Source organism: Oryza glaberrima, chromosome 4 (genome assembly GCF_000147395.1).
Source record: "Oryza glaberrima chromosome 4, OglaRS2, whole genome shotgun sequence".
Classification (NCBI taxonomy): domain Eukaryota; kingdom Viridiplantae; phylum Streptophyta; class Magnoliopsida; order Poales; family Poaceae; genus Oryza; species Oryza glaberrima.
The window spans coordinates 29,005,257-29,024,302 of record NC_068329.1 but is presented as its reverse complement, the minus strand read 5'-3'; the positions used below and the strand labels follow the sequence as shown (position 1 = coordinate 29,024,302).

The 19,046-nt window shown below is 42.1% G+C and overlaps 3 protein-coding genes across 3 annotated transcripts; 2 read left to right on the top strand and 1 right to left on the bottom strand.

The window, feature by feature from the left end:
* The first annotated feature begins 3,666 nt into the window (after positions 1-3,666).
* On the top strand, positions 3,667-4,386 carry LOC127772004 (pEARLI1-like lipid transfer protein 1). Its single transcript, XM_052297971.1, has one exon. The coding sequence runs from the start codon at positions 3,681-3,683 to the stop codon at positions 4,035-4,037; it is 357 nt and encodes a 118-aa protein (XP_052153931.1). The 5' UTR covers positions 3,667-3,680; the 3' UTR covers positions 4,038-4,386.
* A 3,317-nt stretch (positions 4,387-7,703) lies between these two features.
* Positions 7,704-8,953, top strand: LOC127771271 (36.4 kDa proline-rich protein-like). Its single transcript, XM_052297146.1, has one exon. The coding sequence runs from the start codon at positions 7,757-7,759 to the stop codon at positions 8,627-8,629; it is 873 nt and encodes a 290-aa protein (XP_052153106.1). The 5' UTR covers positions 7,704-7,756; the 3' UTR covers positions 8,630-8,953.
* Positions 8,954-9,078: 125 nt separating this feature from the next.
* On the bottom strand, positions 9,079-13,159 carry LOC127771270 (uncharacterized). Its single transcript, XM_052297144.1, has 11 exons — positions 12,703-13,159; positions 11,962-12,084; positions 11,779-11,875; positions 11,595-11,630; positions 11,321-11,508; positions 10,975-11,077; positions 10,670-10,851; positions 10,504-10,581; positions 9,863-9,965; positions 9,746-9,782; positions 9,079-9,648 (listed from the first exon to the last, which is right to left on the bottom strand). Exons 1-11 carry the CDS (start codon positions 13,044-13,046, stop codon positions 9,254-9,256), a joined length of 1,686 nt encoding a protein of 561 aa, XP_052153104.1. The 5' UTR covers positions 13,047-13,159; the 3' UTR covers positions 9,079-9,253.
* Between the last annotated feature and the right edge of the window lie 5,887 nt (positions 13,160-19,046).

Sequence of the window (19,046 nt, the reverse complement as noted above, 5' to 3'; positions counted from 1 at the left end):
GAGATGGACCATGATAGGAAATATTTCCCTAAGATTCAGGTTAACTGGTGGATCAATCCAATCCACTTTTTCTCTCGTTAATGTGTGGGTCAATGGGTCATCCCTTAAATGGTAGGACTTCATATATTCAAGCTGCAGGCATGCTCCACATTTCGTATTGATGCTCTGAATTCAGGCATATAATCATGTAGTAGTTTTTAAATTAAATTTGACTTAAACAATCATTTGTCCTCATACACCAAATCCTCTAAGCAAGCAGAAGGCAGAGGAGGACTCATTGATAGTCCAAGCGGAGATGCATGAGCATCTGTTACGCGCACAGCAAGCCAGGATCGAATTGTTCCAGCTCCGTTTCTGCCGGTATAAGATTCCCTGATCCCGACTCCTGCCTGATCGTCGGAGATTGGCGGCTTCAGGAACGGGGTCCATTTCTGCCAGTCAAGATTCCCTGATCCTTCAGGAAGGGGGTCGCCATGTCGAGATTGCTTGCCGCCTCCTAGAGGAGCCGCGAGCCCACGCAGCAGCATCGACAGCTCCGGCTTGCCGGCGTATCACCATTGTCGCACGGCGGCTAGGGCCAGCGACAGTAGCGGATGCAGCAAGCGAGACCACGTACCTGCGTTGGCCGCGGTTTTGCAAAACTGTGTTGTAGGGGGTTTTCAGAATTTGGGAGACGACATTAACGGAATACTGTTCCAACGAAATAGCTAATATTTGCAGCACGATATCTTAGTTATCAGATCTGATATCTCTGATACCAAACATGATACCCTCGTAGTTATGAGATCTTATAACTAGATGTCAGCATGGTACTGTAAATATCAAATCTAGTATCGGAGATATCAAACATGATATCTGGTAGATATCAGATCTGGTACAATAGGCATCATGCTGACGTTAGCATAATACCGAGGAACTGGATTTAGTATCTCCTGTACCAAACATAATACCTAGTAGATACTAGATATGCTACCTACCATAATGATGTTAGCTATTTCAATGGAACGATATACCAGTTCTATAGTATTTTTATTTCGGAATATATCCATGTGTCTACCAGAGCGATTTGAATGAGGGGGCAATATGAAAACCTAACGAAATTGAGTGAGGACATATCTCAGCCGTTTGATAAAAAATGTGTGGTCCATTCACTCTCGAAACTAGTAAACGCCGCCTTCGCCTGCTCGCCGGTGTGGTTGCCCTTGTCCACCGCCTCTTTCGCCGGCAGACGGCTTCCATGGCTCGGTAGTGGACCTCCTCTTGACCTCACGAACAACGGAGGAAGCTAGCAAATATATATACTATGGCCGTGTAAACTAGCTGCGAAAACTAAGAATCTCATATTTGTTGGAGCCTTTGCTTTGTGTTTGGCTCTATAATTAAGTAGAAATGATATAGTTTTAAATAAATCTTGAAATAAACATTATACACACACACACTTTTCAAGGTAACACGTTGGCTCGATTGCTGGGCATAACTTCAAAAGTGTGAAGAGAATAAGAAGCTCATATATTCTATATGTCGAAACTTAGAAGTTACAGTTATAGATTTTCGCCAACTACGGATGGAGATTCACAGATAGATGATCAGTAGTTGTTTTCTCCTTATGTATTGGTTTTATTATTCAGTTTATACTGTTGCATGAGTGTTTGTTCTCTTTAAGAAAATATTGTAATAAGTGAATGAAGTTTCTTCGAAATAAAGACCAGGATATAGTTTAGGGCATGTTAAGATTGTAGCCAAAATAAAGAGTGAAGTGCATGAGCGGTCCCTAAACTTGTGCGGGCGTGTCATCTAGGTCCCTAAAATCTCAAAATGCATTTTCGAGTCCTCGAACTTGTCTTGAGGTGTCATCTAGGTCCAGAGGAGCTCTAACCCGCTCCATGCGCTGATGTAGCATGCCATGATAGCACCTACGTGCCACGTGTCAGGCACATAGAAAAAATAAAATTAAAAAGCATATTTTCTCCTCTCTACCTTAGATTTTTTTGTCTTTTTTATGTTTACCTAAGAGGAGAAAATATGGTTTTTAATTTTATTTTTTATATTAGATTTTTTGTCTTTTTTATGTTTACCTAAGAGGAGAAAATATGGTTTTTAATTTTATTTTTTATATATGCTTGACATGTGGATTTCAATGACACGTAGGTGCCACCGTGGCAATGCCACGTCAGTGCATGGAGCCGGTTTGAACCGGTTAGGACCTATATGACACACATGACAAGTTTAGGGATCTAAAAATACATTTTGGAAGTTCAGAGATCTAGATAACACACCTACACAAGTTTAGAGACCGCCCATGTACTTCACTCCAAAATAAACTTTACCAAATTTTGGCAATTTAGTGATATTGCTAAAATTTTGGTAGGATTTCTTATGTCTTTACTAGAGTTTGACAATAAACTAAATGAATACACTATTTAATATCTTTTTAAAAAAGTGATATGGTTTGAAATGGCATCAATTTTAACGACCCCTTAAATTTTAAAATACTACCTGCAGGAGAACTGGCAGTAATTTCTTTGAACTTCTGATGATATCAGTATTTTCGGTTGATTCATGTCCTGTTTCGCATGCTAGCTAATCATAACTCACGAAGATTTGTCCACTTGGGATCGAGGTTGAATTCCTCTACACTCGCATGTACTATGTACTTGGAGTTGGATGCAATATGTTCTACTTGGTCCAATGCCACGGATGGATCTCAATCCTCAGCGTCACGGGCGGGGCGCCCGGGCGCGCTCCCGACGTTTTCCATCCGCGCGCACGCGAGCCGTTCGGTCGCCGGCGTCGCGCGCGGCGCACGCGGGCGCGCATGGCGTACGACCGCGCGCGGCGCGCGCGGCTGCCGGTGGCGAGCCGGAAGCCAACTGCGCGCGCGCGCGCACACACACACAAAACAGTTTGATTAGCTTTCTGTCGAATCTGTCATGCATGCACGCATGGACCGGCATTTTTCGTAACCTTGTTCTTGATGTTCTTGATCTCTCTTCTGCTGGTTACGAAAAATTTGTGTGGATGCTGGCATATGCTGCTGTTGCTGCTGCGTTGAGTGACTCATGAGATGCTAGCTGAATCAGCAAGGAAATCTGCTATAGGCGCATATCTGTCGCCGGTGTCGCTATTCACACCTAGCCATGCATAGTACCCCCATCGTCTCCCCTGTCCTCTGCTTTGCTCCATCGAAGAAGCCATTTCCTCCTCACATGACCGAGCTACTGCGCGCGCTCGCGTACGCTGCTGGTGAGAGTGGTGATCGCGTACCTTGTGTTTTGCGACGGGACCATGGCAAATGGACCACCTGAATTTGCAATCTTCCGGTGCCATCACCATCGTTATAATGCTACGCAAGCGGAAATATCGTCACGTCGTTGATGCAGAGCCTAGTGCACTGTCGAACACACGAGCGATTTCTAGATTCTTCTAGTGTACCTTACTATGTTACCACAATAGTATGTAGTTCCATGTAAAACTAGAACGAATATAACTACACCGTACATGCAAAAAAAGTACGTAACCTTTTTTTCAGTACATACGTATTTACGTCGTATCGTACGTATACGTAGTAGTGGCATACGTAGTTATGCAGTATAAAAATGTACGCGGCGAGAACGAGGACACGGCACAAGCAAAGGATAATGGCCAGCCGCCGCGACGTCGCGGCGCTCGCGCTGGCCATCATGCTCGCCATGGCGTCGACGCTGCCCGGCGCCGCCGCGGCGGCGGCGGCCGGCGCGTCGCCGCGCAGGGGGCTGTGGGGGAAGGACATGCCGGTGAACCCGTTCTGCCCGTGGGACGCCGTCAAGTTCGGCGCGTGCGCCGGCGTGCTGGGCGTCGTGGGCGTGCAGGCTGGCGCACACCTCGGGAGCAAGTGCTGCGCGCTCGTCGACGGGCTCGCCGCGGCCGAGGCGGCGGCGTGCTTCTGCACCACCATCAAGGAGAGCGTGCTCGGGATCCCCACGGAGTGGACCGTCGGCGTCAGCGTCCTCGTCAGCACCTGCAAGACGGAGCTCCCTGACGGCTTCAAATGTGTCTGATTAGATCTGCATTTTAGAGTAATTCTATGGTTTTTGAGAAGGTACCATGAGATACCAAAAATTTAGTGTAAAATTTGGTATCTTATGATACCTCATAATATCTAGGTACCATGAGGTACTAAATTTACAATAGAAAAAATGGTACCTCGTGATACCTCCTCAAGAACCGTAAAATTGCTCTGCATTTTATAATTTCGTTTAGTGTCCAAAGTGAAGCAGCATTGTAATTCTTTTGCTTACCCTTGTACAAGCTTTTGCATTATCCATAAAAATGCAGTCACTTACTGCGTTCGCTACTGTGCTTCGAGTTCATCTGAACAAAAGAACAAAACAAAAAAAAGAACTTGATTGAGGCTACGATGGTGATAGAGTTTGCATCCATGATATGAGAATTCTGAACTATGTCGACGGCATCTCGATCTTGCAACACTTATAATCAGAAAATGCATGTGACGCGACGCACGTCCAATCGAGCTTAACTATCACTGACATTGTTAGTCAATAATTAATAAGAACTGTCACTGATATTGTTGGTCAATAATTAAGATCTTAAAACCTGCATGGCGCACGTCCTCGTCACATGATGATGTGCATTTCGCTTCTGAACAACTCGTCAGTATGGGGCTACTCTATGCGCTGGTCTCAGCGATTAGGATGAGGGTATGGCAGTATGGCTGAACATCTGGGGGCATGTAGACGAGGCAGATCGATACTTGACTGCCTTAGTAATAGTTCGACCCACAACCAGATCTGCGTATCGATCTGGGTTAGCTTGGTGCAAGCAAAACCAAGCAAACTAAGTACAGTGAGCAGGCCTTCATCAGTTCATGGTCAATTTCATCAGTTTGCTATGCGGTGTAACGATATGTCTCGCATTCTAGTCAAGAACTTTTGATGTAATCGCTGCAGAAAGTTCTCTAAACATTTGATAACATGAGAATACTGAATTCCTATCACCACCATTCGACCAAATCAAAATCTAGTGCTGGCAGACCAGTATACCAATATGGCTAATACTCCTTCAGCAATGTGCTGGCATTGATGGTCACCCTTTAGATAATACTACTAGAGGAAAGTACAATGGGCATCTGAATATCTTTGTCAGGTGCACTGAACTTGTTAATAGTTCTTACCATAATGTAAGTGCCATCAATTAGATTTTTACGGTGTTTGCGAGGTACTTAGAGGTACTTAAAGGTGGATTAATGTGAACCGTTGATCAAAAGAGGGATAAAGTACGGAATAAAATTATTATAACATGACGGCAGTATTAACTAGTAAATTATAGGTATTTAATGTGAATTGAATACCTGGTTCTATTGACCGATATCGTTGTACATATCGATACCATTGTAGAGAAATAAAAACGTAAATCATGGCTACCCCGTTAATTTAGCAATTGATTCAACATGTATCGGAGAGAAAAAAAAATCAAAGATCATATCTCCTTTCTTCTCTACCTTCAAAGATATCCATGACTTATTTACACAGTTAATTAGTTATTTATGTAGTCGAGGGAGAAGTTTCATCTTTACTAGGGATAAATTTATAAAATATTATATAATTTAAATCGACGCAAACCTTCGGTGATATTTTAACCGATCATGTTTTTGAAACACAATACAAATCTCTTCTAGTAAAAAAGATATAAATCTCAAAAGAATTAAACAGAGGGGTTTTGACGTCTTCTTGAGAACATAATGTAAATCTATAGAAATGAACGCAAATGAAAACTTTTACTCCAATAACATTTTCTTCGGAACAAAACGTAAATATAAAGAAAATCATGCAAATGAGAATCTCAAAGAACACAACATAAATCTACAACATAAATCTATAGAAAATCATGAAAATGAGGACAGCTAGTACTGGGCAAATCACTTAACTGGTACCTATGCGGTACCGATAAAAATTTAGGGACAATTCTACCATTTCTCTCAACTAATATATTTATATTTTTACCCTTAGTATCTAAGTACCAATACTAATACTTAAATACTTTAAATACTTTTCACATAGTACCTGTTATTGAGGAGCGTTGGATTTTTACTTTTTTTTTTGGAATGCAAGCACCATAAAAGTTCTCTTATAGCGAGATGGTTCAGAAATTCTAAAAATATTGAGCGCGTGCATATTTCTCTGAATCAATCATGGATATATATTTTCATCAAAAAAAATCATGGATATATACATGCCCGCTCCAACTGAACAACACTACATGATGATTCAGATTGAAGAGCAGTACTGCATATGGATTATATGAAAATACAATGGAGTAGCAGTACCACATCTCTGAACAGAGTTAAGCAACATTATTAATGGATCAGAGAGGAATCCATGAATCCCATTTGAACTCTGGAACGAATTAATTAAACTGTAATAAAAAAAACTTCTCTGATAGGTTCATCGGTTCATGCATGTACAGCACGCGCTACGGCCTCGCTCTCGCCGTGAGCTGTGAGATTAGACAGAGAGCAAGGGAAGTAAGCAGTGCGTTGCAATCATGCACGCTCATGGCGACGGGCGCGGACAAGCGAGTGTCACACGCCGCTGCGCCTGTTTTTTGGCGGCTTGGCAACGGGCCAAGCCTCCCAACACTGGCAATCCCACTGGCTTCACGTGGCCGGTTCGTTCGTTCCCGCGCGCGCCAACCCACGCCCCCGTCGCTCAGTGGCATGGCATGCGCGCGCAAAGCTCTCGACCATTCCTGGCCGCTCGATTGCTCAGAGATGGTTTTTCATTTCTCGACAGGGCATCATCATTTCGTTTCTTCCGTATCTAAATAATCATTATTAAAATAACATCATAGATTAATATAGAATATACAAATATGCAAAACTAAATTCAGCTTCTATAAATTGTCATAAAAGAACAAATTAAACTAAAAATAATTACTCCATATGTCCCAAATTATAATGCCTATATTTTTTAAACGGTCTTCAGTGATATACTTTGACCATTAATTTATTTCATGTTTAGTTACCAACAAATATAAAATTAACATCACATGAAAAGCCTTTAAAATATGAATCTAGTAATATAGCATGCATAATAGTTAGCATATATATGGTTAATATGATTATTAGTCAAAAGTTACCGAGTTTGATTTTTCTTAAAAAGAGAGGACGCCTTATAATTTGAGACGGAGAGGGTAACATACATTAATTCATAATTCTACTTGTTATTTTCGTTACAACTTATAAAAGTTGAATTCGAAGCTACATGTGTTTATAGAGTGATAATTCCTCCGTTTCACAATGTAAGTCGTTCTAGCATTTATCACATTCATATTGATGTTAAAATGCTAGAATGACTTACATTGTGAAACGGAGGAAGTATATTTTATATTAATTTATCTCTAATTTTATATAACTATTTAGATGATGAAGAGCCTGTTCATTTTGATGTAAAAAAAACCTTACCAAATTTTGGCAATAGTTACCAAAAAATTTGGCAGGATTTCTTATATAATTACCAAAATTTGACAGCAAACTAAATGTAGCTATTTTTGTTGGTAACTTTACTAAAATTTAGTAAGGTTAAAAATGATATTAAAGTGAACAAACCCGAAATGCAAGAAGCAAGTGATGAAAATACTTTCCCGGACCGCTCGCCTTCCCCGCCTATAAAAGAGCGCGCGCGCCACGCCCTTCGCCTCCCGCCACACCTCGCAGTTCGTAGCAGCGAATAAGCGAGCTCCATTTGATTCTTTGCTTACAATGGAGTCCACCAAGGTCTCGGCGATGCTCCTGCTCGCCATGCTCGCGCTCTCCTCCTCCCCGCTCGCCCTCGCGTGCGGCTCGTGCGGCTCCGGCGGTAGCGGCAGTGCACCGTCGGGCGGCGGCGGCAGCGCGCCCTCGGGTGGTGGTGGTGGTATCGGAGGAGTCGTCGGAGGAATCGTCGGGGGTGTCGCTCCCGTCGTCGGAGGAATCGTCGGCAAAGTTCCTCCTGTCGTAGGAGGAGTTGTCGGGGGAGTAGCTCCGGTCGTCGGTGGAATCGTCGGGAAAGTTCCTCCGGTTGTAGGAGGAGTTGTCGGGGGAGTAGCTCCGGTCGTCGGTGGAATCGTCGGGAAAGTCCCTCCCGTCGTCGGCGGTGTCGTCGGAGGTGTCGCCCCGGTCGTCGGTGGAGTCGTCGGTGGCGTCGCCCCGGTCGTCGGAGGTGTCGCCCCCGTTGTCGGTGGCGTCGTCGGAGGCATCGCCCCGGTTGTCGGAGGAATCATCGGCGGCGGCAGCGGCGGCGGCGGCTACAGCCCGAGCCCGAGCCCGCCGAAGCGACACGGCGGGAGGAAGGCGTGCCCGCCATCGCCGACGCCGACGCCGTCCACCCCGACGCCGTCGTCCTCGGACACGTGCCCCATCGACGCGCTCAAGCTCGGCGTGTGCGTGGACCTCCTCGGCAACGAGGTGCACATCGGCGACGCCCACGTGACGTGCTGCCCGCTGGTGAAGGACATCGCCGGCCTGTCCGCCGCCGCCTGCCTCTGCACCGCCATCAAGGCCAAGGTGCTCGACATCAGCATCTACATCCCCATCGCGCTCAAGCTCCTCGTCAACTGCGGCTGCGACGTCCCGCCTGGCTACACCTGCGCCTAAGCCATCCTCATGCACGTCACGTCCCAAACCATGCACGTCACGTCCCAAGCCATGCACGCATTCATTATTCTCTCTCGAGTACACAGTTTAGCTTCAATCAAATTAAGGTCGGTCGTTAATTTGGTCAAATCGGTCGGGTGATGAAGCCACTCGCTTCTGGGATGTTCAATTATTCAGTGAACTACTTTTTTATTGGATTTGCTTTTCTTGTTTTGCAATGTTAATTTGTACATGTAGTGGCTCCGGAAATTGTCATCAATTGTACTGTATGCATGTATTGTAAAACTATTTAATTTAATTCCCAGATGTAACTCTTGTTTGCAATGTTTCAGTGTGCTATACTCGCGAGCTTATCTAGTTACCCTATAGGAACTATAGGACCTACATACGTACTACACATATTAAGATACAGTTGATAGCACGAGTAACTTCTAAAGCTGAGATTGCTATCCATGAGAAATTACTTAAGCACACGGTAATAAGTTTCCAGGTGGCAGAAAGGTAAACTCATGTACAAATCGACCCTATTAAGCAAACTCTCTCGGATTGAGGCTGACTATATTTCTTTCTGAGGTTTGATAAAAACTATCTAGACCAGGTGAGTAATATGTTTGCACATCAAGCCTAAGCAGCAGAATCCAGTAAGCTCAGGTACTCTGATATAGCCTGCCCTTCGTTACTAACATCAATATCATAGTCATCCAAGGCATCCCCCGTCATTTCATGGGCAAGCTCGTTTTCCATCGCCACATCCCTGACTGGAGGAGGATTTGCTTCTTCTTCACCCTCAGCTGACTCCTCGCTCATATCTTCCTCCTCATGGTTCACAGTTTCGTCATCGTTCACAGCCTCTACGTTGTTTGCAGCTTCTTCATTGATCACAGGCAACACATGACTCTCCTCCATAGCGCTTCCATCTGGAACATTAGCTGAAGTGTCAACCGGAGTCTGTGAATTGTTTACCCCTGAAGCAGTCGTGGCAGCAGCAGCCCTGGAGCTTGATGACCCTGAGCCCGAGCCTAGCAAGAACAACGAGAACAGAAAGGGGCATAAATTCGTTTTCATCTGAGACCTTCTGATTTTACAGAGCAATCATGAATGTATTATGATCCATACCGCGAGATAATCGCTTCGCCTTTGACATGATTTTGTGCTGAAAGTGAAAGAGACAGAAATAGAGTTAACAACTGCAGAGTATCTCAATATGAGTTCCAAAACGGTGCAAAGAATTACTTGTAGGATGCAATTTTGCTCAGGATCTGTCAAGAGATCTAGTGCTTTGTCAGCATCATTTTCATTTATGCGGAGTGCTTCAGCAGCAAGTTTCTTCTCAAACCTTAAAGATACAAACAACTGATTAGTCACAAATAGGAAGTACGACAGCATAAATATGTGGAATTGTAAAAAGAGCGCTACCACAAACAACTGAGTGCAATTTATTTTGCTTTATATTACATCAGCACTCACTATCCATAATTTAAAGTGCAACTGGGTAGTCAATATATATTTTGTCCCTTTGTTTCTTTCACAATGCATGTAGACTGTAAAAGCTATTGCTAAAAGGAAAAGGGCAAAGAGAGAACTTTCAAGCATTTCAAGATGGTATGCCTGGTATCCAGATTATATTGAGTGTCATAAGACTAAGATTTCCATCATGACTTATAATACAATGATCCTACAATACATTAGTCAATAAGACAATAACAGACAAGAATGTTTCTAGAAGATAATGTATGGACTGCCAAGCAATAGGTGCCCTAAAGTTCTCAACAGATCTAGTCTTCATGGCTGGTAACAAAATGCTATATTAGATCATCATGACAAAATCAACATCTAGAACTTCAGGATTAATGTAATAAGACCAACATTCTTACCCAATTGCAACCAAGCCTTTCAACTTCTGCATATTCACTGCCTTGTTCATGGGAGTTTTACCATATTTCTTTTGTTCCCTAGGACATCACCAAGGAAGTTCACACTATTCAGAAAAAAGGAAAAGCAAATGAGAATAGAAGAGAAACCCCTTGATGAGAAGCTCACATGATCTCTTTTTGCATCTCCATATCTTCCTGTACTCTACGAATTTTCTTTTCACGCTCTTCACATAAGAGATCAACTGAGGATTGGATATCATAGCCAGTCATCTTTAATGCTCTTTTTGCAGCTCGTGCTCCATAGCCCATGCTCATTAAGATTGATATAGCTTCATCTGGTACTTGAAGCTAAATATCGCATGCAGTTAGGAAATATAAAGTCAAGAAGTTACTAGAAGCTATGGTACTAAAATATTCCAATGCAAAATAATAATAGAAAACGCAGCAGACAAAATTAACAACTGAAAATACCTGCATGTATTTTGCTTGGGCAGAAGTAAGGGATTCACGCGCCTTTACAGTATTTCCATTGTGATATGCTACCACTCCTTCCAAAAGCTCCAGCCTTACATATCTAAAACACATGGCAATTTTTCATGCATTGGAAAACAGCATAAGTCAAAACTAGAATGTGTAAGATTGAACCTTGATAAACACCACTATAAAAAGTTATACAATTGTAACATTGCTTTTCATATATAAAATTAGAGAATGAATGCTTTCATCAGTTCATAGCTAAGGAACAGTTCTCACTTCTCAATGAAAATTCAGACTCTAATATGGTAAAAAGAAGGGAGAATTGATAGTAAGTGCTCACATTGCAAGATCTGCATGACGGCCAGCTTGGAGTAATCTGAAACGAGCAGAGTCTTTACCATGAGAACGTTCAAATCCTGAGCGAGCCCTTTCTAAGCGAGTTCCTGCAACTTCTAAGCGTGATACATCACGAAGCACGAAATAGCACCAAACTATATCTAGCTGAAGCATCGGCACATTATCAACCCTCTGCAGAATATACATGGAGTGTAGGTAAAATATTTGCAGCACTCTATGATACATGTAAAAAATGTTCTTCTTGCAATTCAATTTACCTCAATGAGTTTAGGGTCACAAAGAGAGAAAGCTTCCTGTTGTTCACACAACAAAAGGGTCAGGAAATATACAAATATTTGGTTGCATATAAAGCAGACCAATTAAAAAGCTGCACATGCTTACTGATATTGGAAGGAAACAAACAGTCAAACAAGCATGGTAGGATCAAGCAAACATACATACCTCAGCCATTGCTAAGACATCAAGTGCCTCCTTGTGCATGTCCCTCTTGATAAATGTTTTGGCTTTTTGATGAAGCATCAAAGCCATCTTTACAGCCCTAGAGATAACAGATGATGATGTTATATTATAAAATAATAATAAATCATAGTATGAGAAAACTGTTTAGACGATTCAATCTCTTACTTGAGATCATCTACAGATCCAAACATCACTTTCTGGCCACTCTGATCCTCAAGATCTAAGTTGAAATCTTCTTCATGAAAGGAGCCATCAGTATGCCTTTGACATAGTGCTTCTGCAGCATTCCTACAAAAATTATTGTGTCATCCATCGACCAAAAGAAGTGTGTGAGTTTCTAGCAAACCAACAAAATTATGTGGTAATCCTAATACATTATACATCATTTCACTATTCAATAGGGGCACACAATTTGTGCAGACTCTCAGCCTTCTTTCAGATTCAGTAGGAGCTATTCCAGGCTCTGCACCCGCATGCTTCGTGATCAATTACTCAGAAACAATGGTACTCAATACCTTTTTTTTGTGCTTCTTACTACTTCACACAAAACAAAACATACAAGTAACCATGGGGTATGGTTACAAACAACCACCAAATCAATAGTCTTTGCATATTCATTAGAACATCCCAGAATTGGCATAGGGTAATCCTTTTGTAAAGATGACTAACGACTTGATACCACATTCAGTAATCAGTACCCAAACCAAGGGGCACGATGGATTCTATGTTCAGTGGTGCGGTTGAGTATGCAACTAAAGAGTAATAAGTGAATCGTGGTTCCTAATTTCAGGCTGCAAATCCTGCCCAATATGACTGGAATTTTGACTGGAAACATGGGAGCGGAATCCTCAAAATCCCCCATCGATCCTCTAGAATTTGATCGAAGAGGAACGGAGACCTCCTTACCAGAGCCTGACGAGCCTATTATTATGCTCCTCCTCGGCCGCCGCCGCGGCGGCCTGGGCGGCGATGGCCTTGCCGCGATCGGGGGCGAGGAGGGTGGAGAGCACCTTGGCGTTGCCCTTGAGGCCGGCCTGCTGGAGCGACGCGGGCGGATCGTCCTTGAGCACGCGGCCGCCGAAGATGAGGTTGATGCGGTCGGGCTCCACGCCGCCCGCGCGCCGCGCCACCTCCGCCCGCAGCATCGGCACCGTCCAGCCGCCCAGCTCCACCTCCAGGGAGCCGGCCCACGCCCCGACCACGCGAATCCTCTCCGCCGCCGCCGCCGGGGAGGCCTCGTCGGACGCCATCGGACTGATCGGGGTTGGGGGTTTTGGCTCGGCGTAGGCGGTTTTTGGTGTGTGCTCAACAGATTGCAACAGCCAAAAGGCAAGACGAACGGAACGGGATTGTCTATGGAGGAGACTTGGCACTCTTGACTTGGATAGAGTTCGTTTGGGCTAAGATTTCTGGTATACTTATTTATAGATGATTTATTTTGCATCAGATTTGGTGCATTTTATTTTTTTAATTAAGAGACATGCTTTAAATTCTGATATGGAATTGTCGGCTCAGGTATGATCATATATACTTCTATACATCAATAATAAGCTAAAGGGTACATATTTACCTTCTACATATTCAAACAAATTACACTAAAACATAGGTTTTACGTATTATTATTTACTTGAGTGCTTGTATTGGTTGTTTAAAAAAAGATTGGAGATTAAACTATGGCCTTCCCCAAACCTATTTCAACACAACCACGTCATTATTGAGCCACATAAGGCAAGCGATAAAATTCTACATATTTTGGACTCAGATTTAGGCCTTTCGGCAACACTATTTCAAACGGATCTAGTTGTTTATCAATAAAGACTCGCGAAGCTCATGAGTATTTGTTGAAAAGCTTATGAAGTCTACTTTTTGTTGATTTTGGTCTCATTTCAAAATTTTTTCTAAGATATACGTAATCGTCCAAATAAGTTATGCACATCATCTAGTCCAAATTAGATTTGGGTCTTGGGCCTTGTGACCGTGTTGTGGGCTAAGCCAAAGAGGTGTGCGCTCTAGGGCTAACTCTAGGACACCTCTAATCGTATACATTCAGTAGTCGTCATCGCTTAGAGTGAGAGTTTTACTTATATTATTATTTTACAATCATGCAGTTTCACCGGTAGATCGATTTAAACAACCTCACTTTTGTGTGCCAATCATTCATTATCCTTGTTTTTGTGAATTTCTTCGATTATATTTGCAGGAACATAACCTTCGTGATAAGGTCAATTACTTGAGAGAGTGGTCAATAACGACTAAATGCAGTTATAGTAGTTGCGAGGTGACGATCGGCCGAGCAGAAGCCTCCAAATCGAACCTATCGGAAGATCAAACACCTATTCACACCAGGTGGTATTAGAGCACAGTTTACCCCTTAGGTAATTCTTTTCTCCTTTATACTAGTGTTGTATCGACCTATAACCAGGAACAAATTGAATTCATTACCAAACCAATTTGAGTTGTTATATTTTTCTATTAGATTATGCTTTGTTGAATTTTAGATTGCATTGTTGTATCGAGTGATGATTTTAGTCTTGATTTAGTTTGATCTTACGTCAGTCATCACTTTGGTCTAGGATTTATCCGTTTGTGAGCCCATTTGTTGGCAGCATTATTTCACATAATTTGAGTTGAGTTCAATTTGTGTATGTAGTTATTGTTGGGACCCTCGAAAATTGAACCGTTGTTATCGGGTTTCCGTTTTGTTTTTACTTTGCAAGTTCGTGTTAGTCAAATTTCAAATTTGTAAGGTTACAAGTTTTGTGAGGATGAAGTCAAATCTCAAATTTCAAATTCCGTTTGGGAGCTTAAGATTCTGAGTCAGAAGCAACTGATTGTTAGTTAGTTTCTAAGAATATGAAAAAGTTAGATCATTTAGCTTTCAACTTGTAGTTTATTTTCTAGATTTTATAACTATAAATTATTTGATGTTTAAACAGTTTGAGGAGCTCAATATTCTGGACAGCTGCTAAAAGCAGACTAGTACTGGCTGTGTTTGAGATGAGATGAGAAGAGAAGATTGAGAAGATACACAAAGCGAGTGAGGTGAGCTATTAACACATGATTAATTCAGTACTAACTATTTTAAATTTTAAAAATAGATTCATATGATTTTTTTAAAACAACTTTCCTATAGAATTTTTTTAAAAAAATATACCATTTAGTAGTTCGGGAAGCGTGCGCGCGGAAAACGACACAAACCAACTCACAAACTCCCACCGCCGAACAGAGGCCCCCTAGTAGATCTGTTGCCGTGGTAGTTTCAATCGGGTTATATACTTAAGGTGTGTGTGAAACTCACGAAGATGAATATTAAGTTAGCGTATGTAAAACGAAAAAGCTATTAGCATATAATTAATTAAGTTTTAATTATTATAAGCTTGACAAATGAATATATTTGATATTTTAATATAACTTCTATATAAAAAGTTTTCGTACTAAACATATCATTTAGTTTGAAAAACGTACTAACAAAGCTGAAAAACGTGCTAACAAAACTGAGGTAAAATCTACTCCATATCTTTACGAGAAAAGAACAGGCCTGAGTCTGTGATGGTTCTGTTGGAGATAGAAAAACTTCGAGTTCAGAAAGTTAAAAAACACGTTTGTCTCCCTGCGCAAGAAAGGAAGCATAAAGGAAAAGACACGTTTGTTTCTTACTCCCTGCGCAAGAAAGAGGGAGTCGAGAGTTAACTCGACCACCTCCACCGAGTCCCAACGTCCAGGACTCCAGGGCGTGTCGACCCGTGTTCAGTTTTCCCTCATTACGTCAATCTTCCCGTCAGACACTTTCGTAGTAATTTCGTTTTGTCGGGTTTTTGCACAAACGGAATCCATGCGAAGTGAGCATTCCATTCTCGAGCGGTTGCGACATGAGGGATAGATGTCTTTATTTGCGACATGAGCATTCCATTCTCGAGTGTCCAATCTTCTGATAGGCCGGTTCGTTTTGTCCCGTGTTGATAGAAGTCTCAAAAAAACGTACGGAGTATAAACGTCTTTACGTTGTTAACTCGAACCGGCCTATTAGATTTAGACACTATCCGCATTAAAATCTCTATTTGTTTAGCTGAGTTTCTAATTTTAATCGACGTCTGCATCGAATTGTAGGTTGTTTAGTTTAGGATACAACACGCAAACAACGTATAGTCGTTTATTTTGTTGCCGTACTTATGATATGCTTGAAAAATACAGTTGTTTACCCTCATAGTCGATAATAAGTTATACAATTCCACACTTTTAGCTCTTATACGAAGATTTGTTCTTCTTCCTTTGCTCCAAATAGATAAATTACACCCTTTGTGTTAAATATGTGATCCGAATTTTGGGCCCACAATATATTCGGATTAGTTTCCTAGTAGGAGTCCTATTAGGTGTCTTTCTTTTATCCCCTATATATACTCTTGTAAGCCGTACGGGAAGGGGTGACGTTCCCATTACAATTCCCCTACGTTTGTAATCATCTCCTCTATAGTGATCATTGCCGGTCGGCGCCCGTGGTTTTTTCCCGCAAAGGTTTTCCACGTAAAATTCGTGTCTCCGTTGTGCATCTATTTTCATAACAAGTGGTATCAGAGCATTGGAGATCGATCTATTGCAGTCCCGGCCACCGGCGATTTTTCCCGATCGTAGAAATCGATCTAATCAGCGGCACGCGTAGTCGTGTTCGTCGTTCCGTCGAAATTCTGTTCGGCGAAATCCAATCCAAAGCGGAGTCGACTTCGTCCTTCCTGCCGCGCGAGAATCAGAGCAGCAGCAGCGCACGCGTCTAGAGAGGAAAAGCAAGCAGAGAGAAAACCCTTCCATCTGCAGTGCACGTTCACCGAGGAAAAGTAGGGCAGAAGCCAGAAGCCATCGAGATAGGAGCAGAGCGCTCCTGTACATGTGAATTTTTATTCACGTTGAAATTACTACGCGCACACAAGCTTGTCTACCAGGAAGTTTCAGATCTACACTACTTGCACACGAGAAGTGTACCAGGTTTCGCGTTTTTGCTAGTTTACCCTAATTTCTTACTAGCAAATTTCAGGATTAATTCCCATGGCGAGTTTGAAGTATGATCTACCGCTCCTGAACCGAGACACAAGATTCTCACTTTGGCAAGTGAAGATGCGAGCCGTTCTTGCACAACAAGACCTCGATGATGCGCTTTCTGGATTTGACAAGAGGACACAGGATTGGTCCAACGATGAGAAGAAAAGGGATCGTAAGGCTATGTCATATATTCATCTTTATCTATCTAACAATATTTTGCAGGAGGTGTTTAAGGAGGAGATAGCCGCTGGGCTGTGGTTGAAGCTGGAACAGATATGCATGACTAAGGATCTGACCAGTAAGATGCACCTGAAGCAAAAATTATTTTTGCATAAGTTGCAAGATGATGGATCTGTGATGGACCATCTCTCCGCTTTCAAGGAAATTGTTGCTGACCTTGAGTCTATGGAGGTAAAGTATGATGAAGAAGAAGATTTAGGCCTTATTCTATTGTGTTCATTGCCTAGCTCATATGCAAACTTTAGGGATACTATACTTTATAGCCGTGATACTCTAACTTTGAAAGAAGTTTATGATGCTTTGCATGCCAAAGAAAAGATGAAGAAGATGGTACCCTCTGAAGGTTCAAATTCACAAGCAGAAGGCTTGTTTGTTCGGGGTAGCCAACAGGAGAAGAACACAAACAACAAATCAAGAGATAAAAGCTCAAGTAGCTACCGTGGGAGATCAAAGTCCAGAGGCAGGTATAAGTCATGCAAATACTGCAAGAGAGATGGACATGATATCTCTGAGTGTTGGAAGCTACAGGATAAAGACAAGAGAACCGGAAAATATATACCAAAAGGTAAGAAAGAAGAGGAAGGTAAAGCCGCAGTTGTTACTAATGAGAAGTCTGATGCAGAATTGCTTGTTGCTTATGCTGGTTGTGCACAAACTAGTGACCAGTGGATTCTTGATACTGCATGCACCTATCACATGTGCCCGAATAGGGATTGGTTTGCCACTTATGAAGTTGTTCAAGGTGGTACTGTTTTGATGGGTGATGATACACCATGCGAGGTTGCAGGTATTGGAACAGTTCAGATCAAGATGTTTGATGGTTGTATCAGAACATTGTCAGATGTGCGGCATATTCCGAATTTGAAGAGAAGTCTCATCTCTTTATGTACTCTTGATCGCAAAGGGTACAAATATTCCGGTGGAGACGGAATTTTGAAGGTAACTAAAGGCTCTCTTGTTGTGATGAAAGCTGATATTAAATCTGCCAACCTGTACCATCTACAAGGTACAACTATATTAGGTAATGTTGCAACAGTTTCTGATTCATTATCTAATTCCGATGCTACTAATCTTTAGCATATGCGTCTTGGGCATATGAGTGAAATTGGTTTGGCAGAATTGAGCAAGCGAGGATTGCTAGATGGACAAAGCATCGGGAAGCTCAAATTTTGTGAGCATTGCATCTTTGGCAAGCATAAGAGGGTGAAGTTCAACACATCTACACATACTACTGAAGGTATTCTTGATTATGTGCATTCTGATTTATGGGGGCCTGCTCGTAAGACATCTTTTGGAGGTGCTCGTTACATGATGACTATCGTTGATGATTATTCGCGAAAAGTTTGGCCTTATTTCTTGAAGCACAAATATCAAGCTTTTAATGTGTTTAAAGAGTGGAAAACTATGGTTGAAAGACAAACTGAAAGGAAGGTGAAAATCCTTCGTACTGACAATGGGATGGAGTTCTGTTCTAATATATTTAAATCATATTGCAAGTCTGAAGGCATTGTGCGTCACTACACCGTTCCTCACACACCTCAACAAAACGGCGTAGCTGAGCGTATGAACAGGACAATTATATCAAAGGCCCGTTGTATGTTGTCTAATGTAGGTTTGCCTAAACAGTTTTGGGCGGAAGCCGTTTCCACTGCTTGTTATCTTATCAATCGATCACCCAGTTATGCCATTGATAAGAAGACTCCAATTGAGGTATGGTCTGGTTCCCCAGCAAATTATTCAGACATAAAAGTATTTGGTTGTACTGCTTATGCTCATGTTGATAATGGTAAATTGGAGCCTAGAGCTATTAAGTGCATTTTTCTTGGTTATCCGTCTGGTGTGAAAGGCTATAAGTTATGGTGTCCTGAAACCAAAAAGGTTGTGATTAGTAGAAATGTTGTCTTCCATGAATCAGTTATGTTACATGACAAACCTTCTACTAATGTTCCTGTTGAGAGTCAGGAGAAAGCAAGTGTGCA

Excerpts from the sequence above, each read along its gene's own strand:
- LOC127772004 (XM_052297971.1), top strand. The coding sequence starts at position 3,681 with ATGCTCGCCATGGCGTCGACGCTGCCCGGCGCCGCCGCGGCGGCGGCG.
- LOC127771271 (XM_052297146.1), top strand. The coding sequence starts at position 7,757 with ATGGAGTCCACCAAGGTCTCGGCGATGCTCCTGCTCGCCATGCTCGCG.
- LOC127771270 (XM_052297144.1), bottom strand. The coding sequence starts at position 13,046 with ATGGCGTCCGACGAGGCCTCCCCGGCGGCGGCGGCGGAGAGGATTCGC. Across the intron at positions 12,085-12,702 it reads AATAGGCTCGTCAGGCTCTG|GAATGCTGCAGAAGCACTAT; the intron begins GTAAGGAGGTCT and ends TAATTTTTGTAG. Across the intron at positions 11,078-11,320 it reads CGTCATGCAGATCTTGCAAT|ATATGTAAGGCTGGAGCTTT; the intron begins GTGAGCACTTAC and ends CATGTGTTTTAG.